Genomic DNA, 25,660 nt, shown 5'->3' with positions numbered 1-25,660 from the left:
CACAAAAACAAACAAACAAACAAACAAAAAAACTCTCCTCTAGGGGCTTCCGTGGTGGCGCAGTGGTTAAGAGTCCACCTGCCAATGCAGGGGACACGGGTTTGAGCCCTGGTCCAGTAAGATCCCACATGGAGCAACTAAGCCCGTGCACCACAACTACTGAGCCTGCACCCTAGAGCCCATGGGCCACAACTACTGAGCCCGTATGCCACAACTACTAAAGCTCGCGTGCCTAGAGCCCGTGCTCCGCAACGGGAGAAGCCACCACAATGAGAAGCCCATACACCACAACAAAGAGTAGCCCTGCTTGCTGCAACTAGAGAAAAGCCCCCGCACAGCAATGAAGACCCAACACAGCCAAAAATAAAATAAATAAATAAATTTATAAAAATTAAAAAAAAAACAAAAAACCTCTCCTCTTGCCCTTTGTGATAGGTGGATTGTAATGGTGTCCTGATTGGCAGAACTGGTTGGAGATTGGAGAAGGTGATACAATATTGAATTACAAAATCTTTGGCAAAGTTCCCTCTATGAGTCAGTCTTGGAGCAAGATATTGCCTGACATCCAAACATGGTAGACACCATGTGGTCAATAAATCTCCAAAGATTATTCAAGTTAATTGACCTTTACCTTTTAATAATTTACGCTGGGTCTAACCACCTTTACTGTGAGGATGAAACCTGAGTAAACAAATTTCAAAAAGTTACCTAAAAATGAAGTTTAGGAAATAAAACCTCTTAAAACATATGACCTCCTGAGAAAAACAAAATTAGTGTGCTCCCTAATGGTAAAATGAGATAGGAATCACTGGATGAAATCAAAAAGAGCTGGAGTTAAAGGTCAAGATCCAGTGAGTATGGCCTCCTGCTCATCCCATTGTGTTCAATAATACTCAGGATTCTGATGAAGGATCTGATGGAGAATCACTGACAACAAATGATATCATTCTAAAGGCAAATATAGGTCATGGTTTCCATATATATGATTATATAAATGCTTATATGAATGCCACTCAGTGCAGGACATTTAAGAAAGTTCAGTTTACCAAGTAATCTTGATTGCTGATCTGGTCCGTCATAAATATTGAAGTAATCCCATTCACAGTTCCAAGATTCTTCTGTTATAAAGCCTTTAATCACTGCTTTCATTTTATTTCCTGACATAGAATAAAAAGTCCAAGTGCAGTTCAGCATGTTAGGATAAATGTTAGGATAATTGGGAGATGTGATCTCAATAGAGCTAACTGGAATCAAATCCAATACTGGACATCCTTGAGGCAAAAAGAAAAAAAAAAACCTTTAATACAATAATGAAGGATCTGGTTTTAATGTCTACAACGAGGTCATTAAAACCTAAACTATAGTGTACTTTTATAAAGTTCTATCACTATTTTTTTTGCTTCCATAGCTTCTTGTGTATGGTGACACAGGGTTTAAATGACTTGTTTTGAAAAACTGACACCTCCCAAAAGAAGACACGTTAAAGTTCTTTGACTTTAATTCACAAACTGTGAACCACTAAGTCAACCATGTCTACATTTCAATGTAGTTTTGTTGCTCATTTTTAGCACACAATCTTCTAAATCCCTGAGTAAATTAAACACTCCTAAAATGCAGCCTACACTTCAAATTACAATCATTTATTTGGTAGGGAAATTTGGATTACTCTCAGATAGTTAAAACCAGGATATGAAGGTTCACAAGGGCCAAGGGGCTACTACACCAAAAAGAGAATTGAGGAATTCAGTGACATTTTGGGTTTACTCCAAATGCTCTAGGTATTATCTAACCTAAAGTTAATGTCATCCAAAAACATTTACTTCATCAATAATCTTATCATTTTTGTTTCACTATGCAATGGCCCAGCCAAAAAAGAAAAAGAGAGATACATGCACAATCCAAAAGACATAAAATATATGGAAAGAATGTTAATGAATAATAGAATTAAATTTGTTAGGGAAACTCCCATAAACAAAATGTGTTTCTTACCCATTAATTAGATATGGCGCTACCTTGTTACTCTCTACTCTGTGATCTGACCCAGGTCTCCACCACCCCCAAAGTTTGACACTCAGAAAACTAGTACAAGTCCATATTTCACTATAAAGCAAATAGAATAAGGACACAACACTTGAAAGTTTTTGATAGCAGCCAGAGTATACTTCTTCCTAAACAGTGTTTAGCAGCAAAGATATTCCTCACTCTTATTTCCATAATATCAGGTAAACAAAGCCAAGACAATGAAGCCAATTCCTTACCTCCTTTATCCTCTTTACCATTAATTTTTCCTTTCACAGAATCTAGAATAAGAGAATATTCAAGGTAAATATATCCTATTTAATAGTTTATATTTTATTCTTTTGTTTAAGTGATACATTTACATTGTAGAAAATTTCAAAAAAAAAAAAAACAGATTTCAAAGGAGAAAATAAAAGTCTCCTGTAGTCCCATCCTATAATCAATACTCATATTTTAATGTAACTCCTGCTTTTTCCTAAGCTATAGTATATACATTTTTTAATTGTATTTCATTTTACACCATTGTAACCTCCCCTACCCCCCCAATTGTGAATATTTTTCCATACTACTAAATATTGCACATACATTTTAATGGTTTTATATATTTTACTCACATAGATATAACAATTTCTACTGATATATTTTAATTTGTAATCTCAAGAATATGAATGATGAGTCAGATCTTTAACAAACCTCACACATGGGGTAAATCTGTTACATTTCTGCTGTTGTTAGAAAAACGTCTGCACTAAAACTTTTCTATGTTTATCTGAAAACAGAAATTGAACACGTGTACGAAGTGTGCTGAGTTGACTTCTATTCATCTTTTAGCTCTAAGCCAAAGGGATTTATATAAGCAAAACAGATGTATTTCTTACCCATTTATTAGATAGGGAGCTACCTCCTTACTCTCTACTCACTAATCTACCCCAGCTAGGATGTCATTTCCTTTATTCAAACAATTCTTGAACATCATCTATTTGCTAGGCATGTTGTACATTTTGGAAATAACAGCCGTGGGGCATGCTTGGTGTGTCTGGGGAACAGCGGGAAGGATGGTGTAGAGTGAGCACTGGGGAAAATGGCAGGAGAAGTAGTCAAGGAGGTAGCCAAGAGCCAGATCATATAGAATCTTATAGGTCACTGTAAGGACTTTTACTAAGAGTGAGCAGGGAAAATATTGAAAGATTATAAGCAGAGGAGTAACATGATCTGAATTATTCTTTTTAAAATGATTATTCTGGCTGTTATGAGTAAAACAGACTAAAAAAAGGCTTGTATCAGAATGTCATAGTGATGTTCAGAGGTAGTTGGATTCCAGATCAGTTTTGCTGAAGGCCCACAGATTAACTAAATCCAATGAGAGATGTGAGAAGAAAAGTCAAAGATGACCAAGATAATGGCTTGAGCAATTATTAAACTGTAGTTGCCATCTACTGAGGTGGGGAAGATTGGTGGAGGAAGAATTTGGAGACAGGGGTAGGAAATCAAGACTTGAATTCTGGTCATGTTAAGTTTGAGATGCTTATTAGATATCCAAATGAAGAAGGAGGCAATTGGATATACAGCACTGTAGTTCAGATGGTGGCGCAGTGGTTGAGAGTCCGCCTACCGATGCAGGGGACGCGGGTTCGTGTCCCAGTCTGGGAGGATCCCACGTGCCGCGAAGCGGCTGGGCCCGTGAGCCATGGCCGCTGAGCTTACGCGTCCGGAGCCTGTGCTCCACAACGGGAGAGGCCGCAGCAGTGAGAGGCCCACGAACCACCAAAAAAAAAAAAAAAAAAAGTTGGGACTGGAGATACACTTTGGGAGTTATCTGTGTAAAGATGGTATTTAAAACTAGGGATTGGGTGAGATCATTTAAGAGTGACTACAGGCAGAGAAGAAAAGAAAGTCAAGGACTGGGTCCTGGGACACCTCAACTTTTAATAGTAGAGAAAAGGAGGTGCAACCAGCCAAGAGACTCCAAGGAGACCAGTGAAATAAGAGGATAGCCAAGAAACAGTGGTTTCCTGGAGGCCATGACAAATGAAACTCCAGAAGGAAGAAGAGCTTATCCGTGCCAAATGCAGCTATTAGGACTGAGAAGTGACTGTTGGATCTGAACCTTTGGAGGTCACTGGTAGCTTTGGCAAGAACACTGTCTGGGGAATGGTAAGAAAGGAAGCTTTATGGGAATGGATTCAAGAAAAAATGAAAGGGTAAAAGGGTAGACAGTGAGTAGAAATACATTTCAAGGTATTTTGCTGGGCTTCCCTGGTGGCGTGGTGGTTGAGGGTCCGCCTGCCGATGCAGGGGACACGGATTCGGGCCCTGTTCTGGGAAGATCTCACATGCCACGGAGCGGCTGGGCCCGTGAGCCATGGCCGCTGAGCCTGCGTGTCCAGAGCCTGTGCTCCAAAACGGCAGAGGCCACAACAGTAACAGGCCCACGTACCACAAAAAAAAAAAAAAAAAAAAAAAGGTGTTTTGCTGTAAGAGAACAAAGAAATTAAAGTTTTCCTAGAATTCCACGCCCATCCTTTACTGAACTAAATAAGATATCTCCTTCAAAACTTAATATAGTTGTTTTTTCACTCTATATTTTTCTATGAGATTATTTGATTAGTTGACTGAAAGAAAAATGCACAACCTAAGAGCTATGAGTTTGTTTTACTCAGGGTCTTACTGAGGACAACCACTCCGTAGCTCTGAGGAAGCTGTTCCGAAGAGATAGGGGGAGAAGCCAGCTTAAATGTGATTTTGGCTAGGGTATATGTGCAGTCAAGCACATGTCTTGATAAAACACTACTGCTAGTCACAAAGAACAGAGATCCGAAGTTAATGATCTTAGTGCTTTTCTGTGTATGGGAAAATGCAAAATCTGGGTTCATTAAAATTCTTCCTGAGATATACATCTAATTATGCAAGGGGCCTGCTTTTCCAAAGCACAGAGCATCCTGTTATCACCTAGTTTCTTCCCTCTGAAGCACAGAATACACTGTCCATCAGCTACTGCAGTGGCTTAATCATGGCAGAACTGGGTGATAAGCAACAATCTCTGTCCTTCTCTGTTTACAGATTACTGACTATCTCCCCCACTAGACTGTAAACTCTTCTAGGGCAGGGACTGTCTTGTTCATGGGTGAATCCTCAGTGCTTTAAACATGGCCTGGCATAAGTTTAAAACAATTTGTTGATAGTCTGAATAATTAAAGGCTTAAATGTGAGATTTTATTCTATTTTATGTTAGCCCCTTATGGTATACTTTCACTTACATAATTTGAACTTGATGCAAATCTTCTTTGTGTTCTCCATACAACATTTCTCACATTATCAGACTAAAAAATATAATGTTTTTTGTAGAAATATTTCTACAATTGTATTCCAATTAACAATTTTAATGAGTATGAATTGATTAATCTTAAAGACTAGAGCAATTCTAATGACTATTCAGAATTAAGCATAATTGCAAATGCTTTTTCCATGACACCCAATTTCCATAGTTTGCAAAAGTTCCAATTTTCATAATGCTGTCTATCCCTTCACCAAAACTATAGGAATGTTGGGCAAAGCATATTTTTCAATAATCTGGTTACAACTAATACATATGAACTATCCACCAAACAAGTGTTAAAAAAAGGATCAATTACTCTTGATATTAGTACATTAAGGAAATGAATTTCAAAATAGAAAAATTACTTGAAACTTTTAGGCTAGGGATAAAAGTTTCCTACTGTATTTTTACAATATTCCAAGTATACAGAAAACTAGACAAAATTATTAGTTGCTGTAAGAAAAAATGAAAAATCTGATCAATCTTATGCCTTGAGGAGGTTTAGCTTGAGACCTCCACAGAGGTTACAATCTTAAATCACAATCTTAAATATTGCTTTTTTCTTCTCCCCTATAGCTGACAAATGAAATAAAGAATTCAAATCTCTTTATTTGATAACACATATTTTCTAATAAAGCACAATAAGACAAACATACACAAAAACAAATATGAAAAAGGTAATAGACTTACCAGACATATGAAAAGAATATCTCAAAGAAAATTTTTTCATGGCCAAACTGACATTGTATGTGAAAATCAACATCATAAGAGGACCATGAGATTTTAATGAAGGTGAATCTCCTTCACATAGATTTCCTAGACAAAAAAAATAAAATAAATTTTTACTATTCATCAAGGCAAAGTTATTGAGCAAAGTGAAAGGAAAAAAATCCTATTTTTAATACAAATTTATACTGTATCCCCTACCAACAATATAAAAATGGGAAAATTAAGCAAAATAAAACCTAATTAGAATAGAGAGAGATGTTCCAGATTCTTGAGTGTAAGCAGTTCTAGGAAAATTGTTCCAAACCAACTAGGACACTGTATCCAGTTCTTGTACTGTCTGAAATAATTAGGTAGGTCTTTTTAAAGCCATACAATATAAAAGAAGGTAACATGGTTGATACCGAGCAGGGCCCTGTGGGGCTCCTGAGCACAAAGGCTTTCTGTGTCCCCATTTCTTGAATTACAGGAAACAGCCTCCATTCAGCCTCCATGACCTTCCCTGAGTTTCAAAGGGCAGATTCAAGCAGTTGCTAATGAGGAAAGGGAGGGGATGCGAGACCAGGGAGAAACAGTCAAGAGAAACAATAGTACAGCCTGGTTGGGGCAAGGTCCTGGCTCCCCATCAACGGATACACACAGCAATATCTTTGAGCTGTTCTGCAGATACTGAAACCCCCTCCAGGTAGGAGAAGTTAACAATTAACCATGGTATGCTGCTCACAAGCACATAGGCCCCAGACTAGTTGGAACCTGAAGGTTGATGATGCTGACTCCTACTTACCTCACCACCAACCAATCAGCAGAATGTCCACGAGCTGATCATGCCCTCTTTGAACCATTACTATAAAACTTCTCACTACCCTCTCCAAGTGGGGACACACGGTTTTGAGGGCCTTAGCCCACTGTGGCCCCCTTTGCCTTGCACAGCAATAAAGCTATTCTCTTCTACCTCACCCAAAACTGTCTCCAAGATTTAATTTGGTCTCGAGGTACAGAGGCTGGTTTCAGTCTAGCTAGGTCATCAGGGAACTAAAAAAATATTTTTGTCACCCAACTGAAATAACTACATATAAGGGAGTATATTTGAGCCTTAGCTACATACAACCTTCATTTATCCACAGCACAGCCAAATGAATAAGAGGCAAGGTACAGTAAGTGGCATGAAAGTCAAAACCACTAGCTGGTGTAAATGAAATTTTTTTAGGCAATAGTTCTTAGAGGTCTCCTGTGAATCAGAATCCTAGGGCTAATTAGCAATGGTTTCACTCAACCTCCCATCACCCCTGGATTTCTAAAGCATCCTTCAGAAGATGATGGAGACTGATCCTCACCGATGGTTCTCTCTCTTGTGAGGCTGCTGCTAATAGCCAGACTGCTGTCATGAAGTTCTCTGTAACTGCTACCCTATGAATCTAGTTCAGCTTCTAGAACAAAACATTTTTCTTTCATCTTTTGCTTTTTATTTATTTTTTTAAAATAACTTTATTTTTGGCTGCATTGGGTCTTCGTTGCCGCACATGGGCTTTCTCTAGTTGCAGTGCACGGGCTTCTCATTTTGGTGGCCTCTCGTTGTGGAGCACAGGCTCTAGGCATGCGGGCTTCAGTAGTTGTGGCACATGGGCTCAGTAGATGTGGCACACGGGCTTAGTTGCTCCATGGCATGTGGGATCTTCCCAGAGCTTGAACCTGTGTCCCCTGCGTTGGCAGGTGGATTCTTAACCACTGCTCCACCAGGGAAGTCCCTCATCTTTTGCTCTTTATAGTTTTCTTTAAGATAAGAATGTTTAACCATTCTCTGGAGAAAATTTGGAGAATTTAAAAAATAATTACTTATAATCTTGCAATCTAGAAATATCCACTTAAACATATTGGTGTGTTTCCCCTTAGACTTTTACTTAAGTCATATATAGCACTTTAAAAAAAAATTAAAATATACTGTGTAATTTTTTCATTCCAATCTTCTCACTTAATATTGTTAACATAAGTTCATGTGCCCAACGCACGGTGAGGCCAAACAAACTGAAACGTCGGAGTTTGGAGCAGAGAAAGGTTTACTGCAAGGCCATGCAAGACTCATGACCTAAAAAGCCTCAAGCTCCCCGAAGGGTTTAGGGAAAGCATTTTTAAAAGCCAGGTTGGTGGGGTGGGGGTGGGGTGTCGCAGGGTATGTGATCAGATTGCGCACAATTCTCTGATTGCCTGATGATGAGGGAACAGGGTGATGTCACAGGGGTTAACCTTATCAGTCCTTAGGCTCCAGGAGGCCTGGGGCTCTGTGCTCATGGTCATCAAGTAGTTAACATCTTCCATTTAGTGGGGGGGTGAGGGGGGGAGTGTTGGTGGTCCACATCTAAAACAACTCAGGAAATTTGCATAATATGGGGGGAAGGCCTGTCCCGGGAAGGCCCTATAGGATCCTGCTCAGTTACAATATTACATGTAAGAGTTTTCTGTCTTCTAAAAAAGTTAGCTGAAAATATTTTATTTAGTGGTGGCATAATATTTTATCCTATGGATTTACTATACTTTTCTTAACCAATTTCCTATTTAGATCCTATTTTTTTTGGCCATTATCATAAATAACACCAGCCGAATGAATATCTTACACATAAATGTAAGGCATATTTTTTATAAATATGGGTAAAAATAGAAATGCTGAATAAAAGGTTATAGATTTATAGCTTTTGAAAAACATTTCTATATCTTCCTCCAGAAAGCATACGACATATTATACCTAAACAACAACCTGAAAATGTCTGTTACACTGCATTTTGTTTACTAAGTATAATCATTCTTCAAATCTTTTTTGTCAGTTAAGTAGGTCAAAATTTTTTTCATTTCCGTTTTAAAGAGGCTAAGTATTTTTTCTCACATGTATTTATTTATCTATGAATTGCTTATTCAGATCACTTGCCCATTTTTATATTAAGGTATATCTGGGAAAATAATAATTCTGAATTGTGTTTTAAAATTAATTGATTAAACTCTTATTGTACTATTTAAAAATTGTTTTATGTTAGGGATCCTCTTAATTCTCAAAGAATATAGCTGTGCTTTACAATTGTTGAGTCAGGGTTTATTATCATAAGGTTGATGATTCAAATCTGCTCCCTGTGACAAACCATTTCTAAGTTTAACTGTTCATACACAGTATTTTCTGAAATAAACATTCTAACAAAAGCAGTTATAACACACATAGTTTCAAGTCAACAATTCTAGAACTGTTAAGCTTTTCACTATTACAGGAAAACTGCCCTTTTTAGTAAACAGATGGCCAGAGGATCACTTCATTGTGACAAGAGACAAAATAAGGAGAGATTTAATTTAGATTGTATAGTAACTGATATGCAAATATTCATTAACCTTTCTTATCTATCAAAAGAGGGTAAGGGTTAATCCAGTGCTTTTTGTTTTCAAAATCACTTGGGTCAATAGTTTGTAATTCTTTTGGAACATGAACAAAAGACTCAAAAGCCTTGGGAACTCTGGTTTTAACTGAAATTTATTCAAGGCTGAGTCAAAGATATTTGGGCCTGTAAATTAATTTTATTTTACAGATTTGGGCTTTTCTAATACTGATTTGTAAACATTCCCTATATTAATTACCTTAAGCCTTTCTCAGAGTTGTTGAAAATCTTCAGTTTGTTATTTGCTTTTTAATTTTGTTTCTGTTGAAGAAAAGTTTTTAGTTATAAAGGAGGCTATTGATAATTTCCTATTGTCTTCGATTGCTTTTACATGAGAAGATCCTTCTCCATCCATAACTAATTGCTTATATTTTAAACCTTTAGTGGCTTAAGAAAAATGCTTAACTCTTTAATCAACTGTTCTATGAGGTGAGAGAGAATATAATTTATATTTTCCTCCCTGATTTGTAATGCCAAATTTATCACATATAAATGCCTTATAGTTTCTTGTGCCCCTTCTGGTCTATTTATTTCTAGTCATGTGGGTCTATTCTTGTACCAGTACTACCCTGTTTTAATTATCATTATTTTAAAGTATGTTTTAATACTGATAATTCACCTCATCATCTGGTCATTTTTTCCCCAAAAACATTTTCAGCTAGTTCTGTTTATTTTAAGGATAAACTTTAGAGTTATTATCAATTTCCTCCTCACTCTCCAAAAACAATTCCCATTGGGATTTTGCTAGATTTTGCTATATTTATAAATTAATTTGGGGTGAATTAATGTTAATTTTGTCTTCCAGTTTTAGAACATGGTCTTTTCTCTATTCAGATCTGTGTGTGTGTGTGTGTGTGTGTGTGTGTGTGTGTGTGTGTGTGTGTAAAGTTCACATTTGCACAATAAAACTCACATTTCATTTTAAGGTTATTCCTAGTTACATGGTTTTTGTTGCTAATTATGACTGAAGTGATTTTTCCACTATATCTTTTAACTAATTTTTACTGGGATGGTTTTAAGGATACGATTATTGTATCATTAATTTATATCTATTTTTTCCTGATTTGACCTAGTTTTAAGATAGATAATACATTTTCAATATTAAACTATTCGTGCATTCTTGGGATATAGCATAGTCGGTTATGTTAAAAATATTCATTCAATAACCTATTGACCTCAAAAATTGAGTTAACTCCTATAGGCTATGAGTCTTATGTGCAAAAATTGAAATAGTCATAAAATTTTTGTGGAAGAAAATAGGAAATATTACATGTTTTGTGAACTAATTTTTTTTTTTTTTTTTGTGATATGCAGGCCTCTCGCTGTTGTGGCCTCTCCCGCTGCGGAGCACAGGCTCCGGACGCGCAGGCTCAGCGGCCATGGCTCACGGGCCCAGCCGCTCCGCAGCATGTGGGATCTTCCCAGACCCGGGCACGAACCCGCGTCCTCTGCATCAGCAGGCGGACTCTCAACCACTGCGCCACCAGGGAAGCCCTTGTGAACTAATTTTAAGTAAAGAACAAATTCTAAGTAAAGAATAACAGATATATAGTTCATTAATTCTATAAATTATAACTGATATAACTAATGTACTGTTTTCCATTTTTCTTCATTTCTTTGTGCTTCCAAACTGTGTGTTCTCCAACACCCCATTGATGGAGAGGCAATAGGGAAACAACAGTCTAATCTTTTCTTCTAAGCACCACAATTTTAAGAATATGAATTAAAATGTATAATTCTAATTCAAACACAGCAGAAACTTGGTTTCTTTTATATTGGTTAACATGCATTCTCTCATTTAATTCTCAAATTAATCTCATGAAGCAGTACAAGTAACAGGTATTCTGTAAGGCAAGAAGCATAGATAATTTCCAAGGATACTGGGCCTAGATGCTATAGTCTCCCCACAAGAAGCTAAGCCCTTATTGATGTTATGTTGACTCAGAAACCAGGAAAGCTCCATGTTTACTAACATGCCCTTAAGTAGAAACACAAAGATTGTTAATACACCTGCTTCTGGGATGGTAATGTAAGCCCGAAGAATAAAAGGACAGTGGGTTAGCAATTGGCTATTTTATCAACTCTGGCAAGGCTCTACCTACATGGAGAGTAACACTGGCATCTGGGTCCTTTCTAAAGAGTCAAAGGCCAGGAAAATGCCACACATCCTCTCCCTCTGGGAGTCACCTTGTTACCTTAGGCATCTGTATCTCTGACTTAAGCAAATTGAGAATTTTCTCTCACTGTTGTGGCCTCTCCCGTTGCGGAGCACAGGCTCCGGACGCGCAGGCTCAGCGGCCATGGCTCACAGGCCTAGCCGCTCCGCGGCATGTGGGATCTTCCCAGACCAGGGCACGAACCTGTGTCCCCTGCATCGGCAGGTGGACTCTCAACCACTGCGCCACCAGGGAAGCCCTAAATTGGGAATTTTTAATGCCCATGTATCTGTGTGTGCTAGTGATGGCAGAGTGTCTCTTTTAAATCACACAAAAAGTTACAGGTAGATTATCTTCATGTCACAAATGAGGACAGTGATTCTTAGAAAGCTTTGGGAACATTCCCAAAGTCACTGAATTACTATGTGGTAGAACTGTGATCTACTGGACGCAGGACCGTCAGATTCCAGAACTCTAGGCTGCTATATCCGGGTATATTGGGTAACATCAGTCAGCCAGCCCAAACCCTGTTTCCATTTCCCTTTTCTCTAGTCATCTCCCAGTTAGGTATGGCCATGTGACAAATCTGGCCAAAGTGACTTAAATTTGCTACAGGATTCCTGGAAACGTATTTGCTTTCTCCTTGGTGATAATCCTTCCCTGTGCCCCTTCTTCCTTTTTCCTCCAGTGTAATGGTGACAACTGAGATAGCCATTATGGAACCATTAGGAAAAGGCCAAGAGAATTGCAGTAATGCCATTCTTCACAGAGTTGAACTGTTGAGCTGGTGGTGCATCTGCATCCCTCTCGATTTCTCTTTCTTTCAGAATAATAAATTTAAGTCACTGTAATCAGGTTTTTGGTTGCTATCTAATTGACAAACCCATTTAATGCCTTCCCTGTGAACATTATTTTGCCTGATTAATATTATATTCTCAATTTTCTTGCGTTACATTTGTCTAAGACTGTTTATCCTTTATTTTTAGTATTTCTGGGCAAGTGTAATCTAGGTATGACCCAAGTAAACAGCATATAGTTGGGTTTTCCTTTTTAACTTAATCAGAGAGTGTTACATTAATTTCAATTACAATAAAAAATAGTAACAGTAAGGTTATTTCAATATCACATAAGAGACTAATTTATGTCATCTGTAATTCACACACTGAATATAAAATACTCTAAGAATATTTTGTGAAAGAAAATCAATAGCATAGTTCTTCACAGGAAAATAGTTACCTATTAATTTTTTGCCTGATCCAAATCCTTCGTAAACCCACAGGTGACCCTGACAGGCCAAGGGCATTGGTTGCATCTGGAAGTTGACAATATCAAGGCGAATGATGTGATTTGAAGGGGCCAATAATCTCCAGTGGCAGCTGTAGCACAGATGAAAGAAAGTCAGAAATGACTTCTAAATAGCATATGTTGTTGTTTACTTTGTTCATAATTCAATGCATCACTCAGTGAGTCACTGTTATTGACTCTACCTGCTTCTTCTGTGCTTAAGGTGAAAGAAAGATTTAAACTGTAACAATTAAAAATATTTTCTAATACTGAATTTGTCAAAAGTTCACCCGTTATGGTGAATGGTTGGTCAACCACTTGTATTTTATAAATTCTGATTGGCAGCCTATAAGAGTTAAAGAAGTATTCTTGTCCCAAGCTTCCCCAAATCACATAAATTTACTTAGGATTGATACTATATGAATCTTCAATTTTTTTGTTTCTCATTTTAAATTTATTCTAATGTTTAATTCAGGGAAGGTTCTCTTTCCACTGCGGCATTTTTTTTTTTTTTTGCGGTACGCAGACCTCTCACCGCTGCGGCCTCTCCCGCTTCAGAGCACAGTCTCCAGATGCGCAGGCCCAGGGGCCATGGCCCACAGGTCCAGCCACTCCGCGGCACATGGGATCCTCCTGGACCGGGGCACAAACCCATGTCCCCTGCATCAGCAGGTGGACTCTCAACCACTGTACCACCAGGGAAGCCCCCTCCACTGTGGCATTTTAAGAACCATTTATTGAGTACCTACTATGTGCAAGAAGCTTTTATGTACATTATTTCAATCTCCAAAACTCTTTGATAGAGATTTGACTTTCCACTTTACCTAATAAATAGTCTCTTTTGTTAGGAAAGTACAATTTATCAACAGTATTTATTAATGTAATCTTACATTCAGTTTTCATATATTGAAGGCCTCAAATAAGGGATTATCTCAAAGTCTATTCTTTAAGGGAAGGAAGTGGAAAATAATGCCTTAAGCAAATAACAAATGTCCCGGCTTGTCAAGGGATCATCCATGAACTTCTTCCATTGTAGTAAACATTCTTTCCTCACCTCATAGTGGTTCTGTGAAAATATCTTGGGATTTGTATGATTCCTGTTGGTTTGGTAAGAATAACATCGTCACAAGTGGTCACATGCTCTTGGTTTGAACTCTGAGGAAATTTGGTAGTTTTACTGCTCTTTGGACCTAGAAATAAAGAAGAAAAGGGATTGAGGTAAAACTAATTTTAAAGAGGCTTGTTATATGCCTTTTCAGCTCAGAGCTATCAGCTTTCCTCCCTAATTGTTTTAGAAAAAAGTTAACAGGAGGTAGTTAGTTTCACTAAAAATTTTCTATCTGCAACATTCAAAACATACAGAAAACCAGCACCTCTCTCAGATTATCTTTGGCACAGCCTAGGGTCTATGGAAGATAAAGTGTGATAACTATAGAAAATGAAGGTTCCCTGCACAATTCCATATAAAAGCAATATTCATTTTGAAAAACATTTTTATTGAAGTATAATTGATTTACAATGTTGTGTTAATTTCTGGTGTATAGCAAAGTGATTCCATTTTACATATATATATATATATATATATATATATATACACACACACATATATATATACACACACATATATTCTTTTTCATACTCTTTTCCATTATGTTTTATTACAGGACATTGAATATAGTTCCCTGTGCTATACAGTTCCCTGTTGTTTATCTGTTTTATATATAGTAGTTTGTATCTGTTAATCCCAAACTCCTAATTTATCCCTCCCCGAGCCCCTCTCCCCTTTGGTAACCACAAGTTTGTTTTCAATGTCTGTGAGTCTGTATCAGTTTTGTAAATAAGTTCATTTGTATCATATTTTAGATTCTACTATATATATATATGAATATATATATGTGATATCATTTGATATTTGTTAAAAGCAATATTCATAACACAGTTCTTTAGGAAAAAACTTTCCTATGATATACATGCTTTTCTTTATTACTCACTTAACATTTTTCCAATTGTCTCTCTGCAATGCTTTTCAGTGCCAAAGAGAGAACCTAGCTCTTGGTTACCTACGTTCATCAAGAGTCAGAAACCTCACTAATGACATGTTTGAAAATGCAGTCTGAAAACTCTGAATTGCATGAGTTTACATTTATAACGCTAGCATCTACTATTTGTTTAGTTTGTTTTCACAACTCATTCTAACCTTTTATTATTATATCACTATAAAGAAAACTCTAATACAGAGATAATAAATTGTCCAGAGCTAATCAGCCAGCTAAGATTTAGAACTCCAATCTTTCAATCCACAAGAATTATGGCTACAGAAAAGGATCAGTGTGGTGTAAAATCACAATCACAATAAAAAATGCTATCTTGCAATCAATGTATCTTAGCCATGTCCAGAAATCACAATTCTGAATGATTTACAAGTCAATCAGCTTATTTACTGAGTAGTTTTTCCTCTTGGACCAGACCAATCTCAGATCACTTAAATAGATTTTCCCTTCAAACATAAGCTCGTTCCCCACAGAAACAATTTTTCTTACAAAACAATGTGTAAGTTTTGAAATATTCCTAAAAACAAAAACATTGATTTTTAACTTTATAAGTTTACTAAATGACCAAACATACCTTGGACTCTAAAGACAATATAATTTATGCCAAAAGCACCTTGCACACGGGAATGAAATGTCACCCTCACCAGTGGTCCGGAGCTCATGAAAATCATTGGGTAAAGCCTTCTCCCACATAATTCACCTAGGTTAAAAAAACAAAAATCAAATTTGATTTAAAAAAAAAGAACATTTGCTTTTTTAACAGTTCTCTAATTTAGGTGTAGCAATTACTTAAACTCCACTCTGCCAAATGAGGAGCAGGGTTCCAGAACTCAAATGACTCACCCAAAGTCACAGACTGATGGTGGGGAGTCAGGATTGGAAGCCACGTTCAAAAATTCAATACCTATTACAGTCGACTATGTCACACTGCTCCCTTGAAAGACAATAGGTAGCAAATTATTTTATCTTTAAAATAAGGCTGATGTGCCATTTTTCTCCTAGAAAAGTAACCTATTTATTAAAAATATATCACTGTGAAAATCCATGATGGAAAACTTTTTCTACCTGAAAATTTATTCTTTCCCTACATCCAATCTTCTTTTGATCACTTTACTTTAAGAACCTAAGTCAAAGACAGAACATAAAATTATAACCATAATTCTAAAATGATTCAGAGGGCTGATTAAAAAGGTATAGAAAGAACCCTTGATTTTCTTAGAATCAAAGTCACCTACTATTAAGAATAACTCAATATCATTCTGTAACATTTATTTAAATGTCACCTGCTCAGAAAGACTTTTGCCAGTTATACTGCATATAACTCTATGACACCTGCATCCCAGATGCTTCTTCTCTCCCTTCCCACGTCATTTTCCCCCAGCCCTTCTGTCTAACATATTATATATTTTATTGTACTATGTGTCCTCCCCCAACTAGAATATAAGGTTGGTAAGGGCGGGGATTTTTTTTGTCCATTTTGTTCACTACTGGATGCCCACAACCGAGAAGGGTCAGTCCCTGGCCCACAGTAGGTGTTCCATATATATTTGTAGGGAGGAAAGAAGGGAGAAGATTATATACAAGAAGAAAAAAACATTAGTTGGCATAACATCTTAGGATAAATGATGTTGAAATACTATTTGAAGAATGAGCAAATATTTATTTATAGCAAGAAGAGATGAACGCAGCTCTTGAATTGTTTCTGGCTCCCACAGGGAAAAGCATAGCATTTTACAGTGTACTAGAATACTACCTGACTTGAGTAAGAGGCAATATTTCTATCATAGTCCTACAGTTCCACTAGCTATCATCTGAAGGAGAGAACAACTCCAGAAGTTTCAAGCTGAGAATTTCAAATCAAAGAAATGCTACATTGAAAAATTATAGGGGTTTCCCAGGTAATCCACAACAAAGTCAAACATGGTTTTCAGTAGAACAATGATAAAGGCAAGTTTTCCCAGAAATCATTTACTTCTATATGAGAATCTGGTATATGATAAAGATAACTATAAATTAGGGAGAAAATAATTTTTTTAAAAGAATAAAGCAGGCATAAGGCCATTTTACCATATGAGAAAATATATTTCAGCAGGATTAAGCTTCTTTTAATTAAAAAATTTCTGACCTCGGATTGAGAAATTAATTTTTAAAAATAAAAGCAAAGAGATAAAACAAAGATCAAAGACACATATGACTGTATTTAAACCAACAAATTTAAAAATATTTACATCAACGTATAAATATACAAAATTTAAAGGCAAACGACAACCTTATGAATAAGTACTTGTAACGTATGACAAAGGAAAAAGTATTAATATATATATATAATATATACATATATGTAGCTCTTATAAACCAATAATAAGATCAATACTCAAATTTAAAAATAGATGGTAATGACAACAAATTTAAAAATACAAATAGCTAACCAACACATGAAAAAAATTTATCCTCATTAATGATTTAAAAAAAATACAAATGCTTATTAAATTGATAATATCAGGTTATGGGCATGGTGAAAGAGCCTCTTATGCATTGCTAATGGCAGTGAAAAATGATTTAGTCTTTTTTTTTTAAACAAGTATTTAATATAGTTATTTATTTATTTTTTAATTTTATTTATTTGTGGCCGCGTTGGGTCTTCGTTGCGGCACGCGAGCTTTCTTTAGTTGCAGCGAGTAGGGGCTACTCTTCATTGTGGTGTGTGGGCTTCTCATTGCAGTGGCTTCTCTTGTTGTGGAGCATGGGCTCTAGGTTCACGGGCTTCAGTAGTTGCAGCATGCGGACTCAGTAGTTGTGGTGCGCAGGCTCAGTAGTTGTGGCGCGCAGGCTCAGTAGTTGTGGTGCACAGGCTTAGTTGCTCCATGGCATGTGGGATCTTCCTGGACCAGGGCTCGAACCCATGTCCCCTGCATTGGCAGGCGGATTCTTAACCACTGTGCCACCAGGGAAGTCCCTGATTTAGTCTTTCTGAAGAATAATTTAGCAGTATGTATTCATGTAAAAAAAAAAAAATGTTCTGAGTCTCTATTATCCCAAGTTGGGGAGACATAGTAGGGAAAAATAAATAGCCAGATCCCTGTTCTCGTGAAGCTTTCATGTGAGTCAGATAAGTGAAGAAGATGATTTCAAATAGAAACCACTGTTACAAATGAAATAACCAACAGAGTATGATAGAAAAAGACTGTGGGAGGTGAAGGATGATGCTACTTAAGACTAAGAAGGCCTATTTTAGGAGGTGACCTTTCAATCAGTCACTCATTTATTAAATGCCTTCATTTCGTCCAGCAGCATTCTAAGGACTGGGGATTCCTGAAGTGAAGAGATGAGTTTCAGTCCTCGAGAAGCTCATATCAATAGGGAAGACACTGACATAAAAACATGAAACAACCTCATAGGTTAGAAGACAATAATGCCAAGAGAAGGGCCACTAAGAAGTACAGAGCTGGGAGTGATGAAATTCACATCAATCAGGTAGGCCTCATTAAGAAGGCACATTCTATGTGCAGAACAGGGAACTCTTGAACACTGTTGGTGAGAATGTAAATTGGTGCAGCCACTGTGGAAAACAGTATGACTGTTTCTCAAAAAGCTAAAAATAGAACTACGATACGACCCAGTAATTACACTCCTGAGTATATATCCAAAAAAATCAAAAACACCAGTTCAAAAAGATACATGCGGGCTTCCCTGGTGGCGCAGTGGTTGAGAGTCCGCCTGCCAATGCAGGGGACGCGGGTTCGTGCCCCGGTCCGGGAAGATCCCACATGCCGCGGAGCGGCTGGGCCCGTGAGCCATGGCCGCTGGGCCTGCGCGTCCGGAGCCTGTGCTCCGTGGCGGGAGAGGCCGCAGCATTGAGAGGCCCGCGTAACGCAAAAAAAAAAAAAAAGATACATGCACCCCAAAGTTCATAACAGCATTATTTACACTTGCCAAGATATGGAAGCAACCTAAGTATGAATGGATAAAGAAGATATGATATATATACACAATGGAATACTACTCAGCCATAAAAAAGGACAAAATGTTGCCATTTGCAGCAACATGGATGGACTTGTAGGGCACTATGCTAAGTGAAATAAGTTAGACAGAAAAAGACAAATATCACTTACATGTGGAATCTAAAAAATACAACTAGTGGGGGGGTGGAGTCAAGATGGCTGCATGGGAGGACATTGAGTTTGCATCTCCCCAAAACTAGGGCACCTACTGGATGCTGGTGGGGAACTGTGACACCCAAGGAGATGGGAGAAACCCTCAAGCAACCAGGTAGGACATGGGGAGAGTGAGAGGGGAGGAGAGGTGGAGACTGGACAGGACTGGTGCCCCTGAGGGGTGGCTGGGAGAGGGGAGGGGTTCCTTCGCCTGGAGAGACCCTTAGGGGCTCGGAGGATCATGGGGGAGTGTGCCTAGCATTTCTCCTGCCCAACTGGGTCCCCGGAAGCCGGCTGGGCTCCCAGACTGGGTCCGCTGCCCTCTGAGCCCCGCTCTGGGCTGTGTGGGACCTAGGACTTGTTGCACAAGTCCTCAACAAAATACTAGCAAACAGAATCCAACAACACATTAAAAGGATCATACACCATGAACAAGTGGGATTTATCCCAGGAATGCAAAGATTCTTCAATATATGCAAATCAATCAATGTGATACACCATATTAACAAATTGAAGTGGAAAAAACATATGCTCATCTCAATAGATGCAGAAAAAGCTTTTGACAAAATTCAACATTCATTTATGATAAAAACTCTCCCGAAAATGGGCATAGAGGGAACCTACCTCAACATAATATAGGCCATATATGACAAACCCACAGCAAACATCATTTTCAATGGTGAAAAACTGAAAGCATTTCCACTAAGATCAGGAACAAGACAAGGATATACACTCTTGCCACTCTTATTCAACATAGTTTTGGAAGTCCTAGCCATGGCAATCAGAGAAGAAATAAAAGGAATACAAATCAGAAAAGAAGAAGTAAAACTGTCACTGTTTGCAGATGACATGATACTATACATAGAAAATCCTAAATATGCCACCAGAAAACTACTAGAGCTAATCAATGAATTTGATAAGGTTGCAGGATACAAAATTAATTCACAGAAATCTCTTGCATTCCTATACACTAACAATGAAAAACCAGAAAGAGAAATTAAGGAAACAATCCCATTTATCATCACAACAAAATGAATAAAATACCTAGGAATAAACCTACCTAAGGAGGTGAATGACTTGTACTCAGAAAACTATACAACACTGATGAAAGAAATCAAAGATGACATAAACAGGTGGAGAAATATATTATGCTCCTAGACTGGAAGAATCAATATTGTAAAAATGTCTATACTACCCAAAGCAGTCTACAGAGTCAATGCAATCCCTATCAAATTACCAATGGCATTCTTTACAGAATTAGAACAAAAAATGTTACAATTTGTATAGAAACACAAAAGACCCCGAATAGTCAAAGCACTCTTGAGAAAGAAAAACGGAGCTGGAGGAATCAGGCTCCCGGACTTCAGATTATACTACAAAGCTACAGTAATCAAGACAGTATGGTACTGGCACAAAAACAGAAATATAGATCAATGGTACAGGATAGATAGCCCAGAGATAAACCCACGCATATATGGTCACCTAATTTATTTCAAGGGGGGCAAGAACATACAATGGAGAAAAGACAGCCTCTTCAATAAGTGGTGCTGGGAAAACTGGATAGCTACAAGTAAAAGAATGAAATTAGAACATTTCCTAACACCATACACAAAAATAAACTCAAAATTGATTAAAGACCTAAATGTAAGACCGAATACTATAAAACTCTTAGAGGAAAATATAGGAAAAACACACTTTGACATAAACCACAGCAAGATCTTTTTTGACCCACCTCCTAGAGTAATGAAAGTAAAAACAAAAATAAATAAATGGGACCTAATGAAACTTAAAAGCTTTTGCACAGCAAAGGAAACCATAAAAAAGATGAAAAGATAATCCTCAGAATAGGAGAAAATATTTGCAAACAAAGCAACGAACAAAGGATTAATCTCCAAAATATTCTAACAGCTCATGGAGCGCAATATCAAAAAAACAAAGATCCCAATTAAAAAAATGGGTGGAAGACCTAAATAGACATTTCACCAAAGAAGACGTACAGATGGCCCAGAGGCACATGATGCTCAACATGAAAAGATGCTCAACATCACTAATTATTAGAGAAATGAAAATCAAAACTACAATGAGGTATCACTTCACACCAGTCAGAATGGCCATCATCAAAAAAATCTACAAACAATAAATCCTGGAGAGGGTGTGGAGAAAAGGGAACCCTTTTGCACTGTTGGTGGGAATGTAAATTGATACATCCACTGTGGAGAACAGTATGGAGTTTCCTTGAAAAACTAAAAATAGAACAACCATATGACCCAGCAATCCCACTACTGGGCATATACCCTGAGAAAACCATAATTCAAAAGGACACATGTACCCCAGTGTTCACTGCAGCACTATTTACAATAGCCAGGACATGGAAACAACCTAATGTCCAACCACAGATGAATGGATAAAGAAGATGTGGTGCATATATACGATGGAATATTACTCAGCCACAAAAAGGAACAAAACTGGGTCATTTGTAGAGATGTGGATGGACATAGAGTCTGTCCTACAGAATGAAGTAAGCCAGAATGAGAAAAACAAATATCATATATTAATTCATATATGTGGAACCTAGATAAATGGTACAGATGAACCTATTTGCAGGGCAGGAATAGAGACGTAGACATAGAGAAGAGACATGGGGACACAGGTGGGGAAGGGGAGGGTGGGACGAATTGGGAGATTAAGTTTGACATAAATACACCACCATGTGTAAAATAGATAGCTAGTGGGAACCTCCTGTACAGCACAGGGAGCTCAGCTCAGTGCTCTGTGATGACCTAGATGGGTGGGATGTGGAGGAAGGGGGCTCCAAGAGGGAGGGGATATGGGTACACATATAGCTGATTCACTTCATTGTACCGCAGAAACTAACACAGCATTGTAAAGCAGTTATACTCAAAAAAAAAAAAAAAAAAAAAAGAACTAGTGAATATAACAAAAAGAAGCTGACTCCAATATAGAGAACAAATTAGTGGTTACCAGTGGGGAGGGTGTCAATATAGAGATGGGGGAGTCGGAGGCCCAAACCATTGGGTGTAAGATAGGCTCAAGGATGTGCTGTAGAACACGGGGAATAGAGCCAGTATTTTGTTTCAGCTATACAAATGTAAATGCAAAGTAACCTTTAAAATTATAGTAAAAAATGTCAAATCAAAAAAAAAAAAGAAGGCACATTCTAGTCAAGACTTGACTAGATGCATGAGGAAGAGGTCTTTGAATAGCTGGGAGAGGTGGTGATGGACAAGGGCCCTGAGGGGACAGCATGATGAGCTAAGGGAGAGCGAGGCAAAAGGTCACACTAGGGAGTCTGGATTTCACTGCAGCTACAAGGAGCCATTTTACTCAGGGTGGATGGGGAAGGTAATCTGATCATAGGGGAAAAATGTGCAATGGGGGATAGGCAGTTAATCGTTTTCTCTGCAGTCTAAATGAGATAGCATTTCTAAAGAAAGATCCTTTAAATAAATGTTTGAGCCTTCTAATTCAATAATTCAATCTCTCAGAATTTATCCTGAGAAAATCTCAACCTCAAAGCAATTCCCTGGCCTCCGTATACTCCTGAATCAAGCACATGCACTTGTGTGTGAATCACACACACTCAGAGTAACATACCTAAACTTTTCTTTCCAGGTATCCCCATCAACCAAATTATTTCCAACACCTTCCCACCTCCACCTTTACTGACAGCCAAAAAGCCTGTGTTACACCTATACAAAGAACAGGTGGCAGGCTTCCCTGGTGGCGCAGTGGTTGAGAGTCCGCCTGCCAATGCAGGGGACACGGGTTTGTGCCCCGGTCCAGGAAGATCCCACATGCCGTGGAGCGACTGGGCCCATGAGCCATGGCCACTGAGCCTGCACGTCTGAAGCCTGTGTTCCGCAACGGGAGAGGCCATAACAGTGAGAGGCCCGTGTACCGCAAAAAAAAAAAGAACAGGTGGCAAGTTTGCTGAATGAAACCAGTTTTGCCTGTACAGGAAATGAAATGACAGTTGGCATGTTATTAGCAAATCTTTTTAATTCTACCATTTTAAAAGCCTTTAATGTATTTTGCTTTATTTGAAAATTCAGCACCTTACCCCCTGCATGATTTTTAATTATCTTAACCCCTCCTCTGTCTTACACACATTTCTGGCATTCTGGCATGGTTCTGCTATGTTTGAAGAAGTTGGGTTCTCCCGTCTTTTTTTTTTTTTTTCCGAATACACATACATACAAACACTTCCACTCAACCTTTAGTATACCTGTTTTGTAAATTCAAATTTTGAAAATATTAAATGTGCCTAGAAAAAAAGTCACGCCTACTACATGAATCAACATTTCAGTATTATTACCAAGTCAAACTCTCCCTTTGAACATAAGCTGCCTACACAGAAAAGGCTCCCAGCACAACGTATAAATGCCCCTAAGGTTTACCTGACATCCTTCTCTCATTGTGGTTTTCTTCATAAATAGTCAGAACTGAATCGCCACACACGTGAGACCCAGGGAGTGACAGATACTCAACCGTAAATTTTGCCATACTGCTTGGTGAAACTCGGAGCACCCAAGAACATTCCAGTTTTCCTCTATAATCCAGTGGATATCTTGGAGAGGAAAAAAAGCCTCTGGGCTCTTCCAGCTCCACTTCAGAGTAACAGCCTATGATTCAGAACATAGGGACACCAGGGACCACATAAATAAGACAAAGAAAAATGAGATTTTATCATAAACTTGAATAATTTAGGTTCGCAAGAAGAAAATTAAAACAATTACCATCAGTTACAAGTTCTTGGGTAAAATGATCATCCCATTTAATGTGTCCTACTTTTGTGAAATGAGGTCGTAGAAGTATAATTTAAACAATAATTACTTAAAATGACTTTTAACTGAATTTTTAAAATTTCTTAGAAAATGCACAGTGGACTGCATTGCATCCTCTAATCCCAGCCTGTTTTCATTTTTTTCCTTCTTTGAGATGCAACTGAAGATCTGTTCCTAAAAGCTTCATTGACTTCACTGAGCACTTATCTTGCTGGGACAAATGATTACATTCATGGAGCTTGTGACTGAGATCAAGAAAAGGAAGTGAATCATATAAAGTCATGAATTCCCAACCACTCACTATTTTTGGTAAATGGGGTAACAATTTCAAAAAACCATTGCTAAGATTCATTCATTCCCTTGTGTAAAAAGCAAGTGATGGGAGTGGGTAGGTGTTAAATATGGCAGAATCCTAACACTTTTTCTCATAGAATATTCATAGAAGTAAAACAAAACAATACCCTTTTATATGTAAAACTTTGGAAGTTCTTTGGTATGCATAAGTATTTCTGAACACATACAAATGAGAAATATCTTCTCTGCATTTTAACAATGTTCATTTTCTAATAGTCTGAATGGGACAGTTCAAAGAACACACTTGATGGTCACTACACCACAACACTTACTGACCTTCATCATGGGTCATACCATCCCTATTCTAAGTGCTTAACATGCATTAACTTACTTTGGCACTCATTGAAATTATTCAGTTAAACCATCAAAATCATTAGGTTTTATGATCTTAAACCTAAGTCTGCTTTCCATCTCAACCCCAATTCCATACTTAATTTAATCTTAATATGACTCTTTGACTCTTGTTTTGACTCCTGACTCTTGTGTTGTCAGAACGTACCACCCATAACTGGTCCCTGAGTTACTCCACTTCATTCCTAGAAGATTTTAGCAGTCATTTTCTCCAACACCAATCCTACCATATATCTTGCTGATTTCAGTAGCCATACAGATGATGTTTCCAGCACTGAATCTTTTCAGTTTCTCAACTTTCCTCCAATGATCTTCTCCTTCACCTGACCTCATTCACTTCTCCAAAGGGTCAGCCCCTAGAGACCTGGTCATTAGCAATAACTGTAAGCCTTGCATAAACTCAATTTCAAGAACCACCGTCTCCAACCACAACCTTCTATTTTTCAGCTTACACCAACACTCCTTCACCTTTTGAGACTTGTAATTCATCTATTCCACCACCTTTTCTTGTTCCTTAACTTTTCCTCCTTGCTTCACTATTTTCCTAGCTTGAATTCCAACCATCCATCATTTTAATCTCTTCCTCATACACACTCACAATTCCCTTATACTCTTGTATACTTGGAAAAACCCACTGTGATTGAATTTGCTCTCCACCTGGGCTGCATCTATGTGGTATGCCTCAGTGTCTCCAGAGGAAAACATACAACCAAACTAACTGATTAGTCTCCCTCTAAATTTATGATCATTCATCTCAGAGGCTTTTATGCTGCCAAACAATTCTACAACATTTTCGTATTCCATGCACTTGGTCACTTTTTTCGAGAACTGTTTACTACTTTCTCCTTTTTCTCTCAAAACCCTCAGAGCTTCTCCCACAATCCTCTGTTTCATGTGCTAAGAAAATATAAGCAGTTAGAGGAGAACTGCTGTTCCCATTCCCACATGTACCCATACAACAGCAGCAGTGCCTAAATATTGTTCTTTCCATCTGGCAACTATGGATAAACTGCACTTTGCTCCTATCCAAGACC

General features: G+C 37.8%; 1 protein-coding gene across 1 annotated transcript in view; it reads right to left on the bottom strand.

Moving 5' to 3' along the window:
* OVCH1 (ovochymase 1) overlaps positions 1-25,660 on the bottom strand; it is a 63,378-nt gene that overhangs the window by 3,096 nt on the left and 34,622 nt on the right. The window contains exons 18-25 of the mRNA XM_032646961.1: positions 23,535-23,759; positions 15,537-15,662; positions 13,966-14,101; positions 12,805-13,003; positions 4,688-4,859; positions 2,259-2,300; positions 1,047-1,271; positions 647-708 (exon numbers count right to left, since the gene is read on the bottom strand). Of these exons, the coding sequence (XP_032502852.1) occupies positions 647-708; positions 1,047-1,271; positions 2,259-2,300; positions 4,688-4,859; positions 12,805-13,003; positions 13,966-14,101; positions 15,537-15,662; positions 23,535-23,759 (1,187 nt within the window). The remainder of the gene's footprint in view (positions 1-646; positions 709-1,046; positions 1,272-2,258; positions 2,301-4,687; positions 4,860-12,804; positions 13,004-13,965; positions 14,102-15,536; positions 15,663-23,534; positions 23,760-25,660) is intronic.

The sequence above is a fragment of the Phocoena sinus genome, chromosome 10 (assembly GCF_008692025.1).
Source record: "Phocoena sinus isolate mPhoSin1 chromosome 10, mPhoSin1.pri, whole genome shotgun sequence".
Classification (NCBI taxonomy): Eukaryota; Metazoa; Chordata; class Mammalia; order Artiodactyla; family Phocoenidae; genus Phocoena; species Phocoena sinus.
Note: the sequence above shows the minus strand (reverse complement) of the source record. Positions and strands in the feature narration are given on the sequence as shown.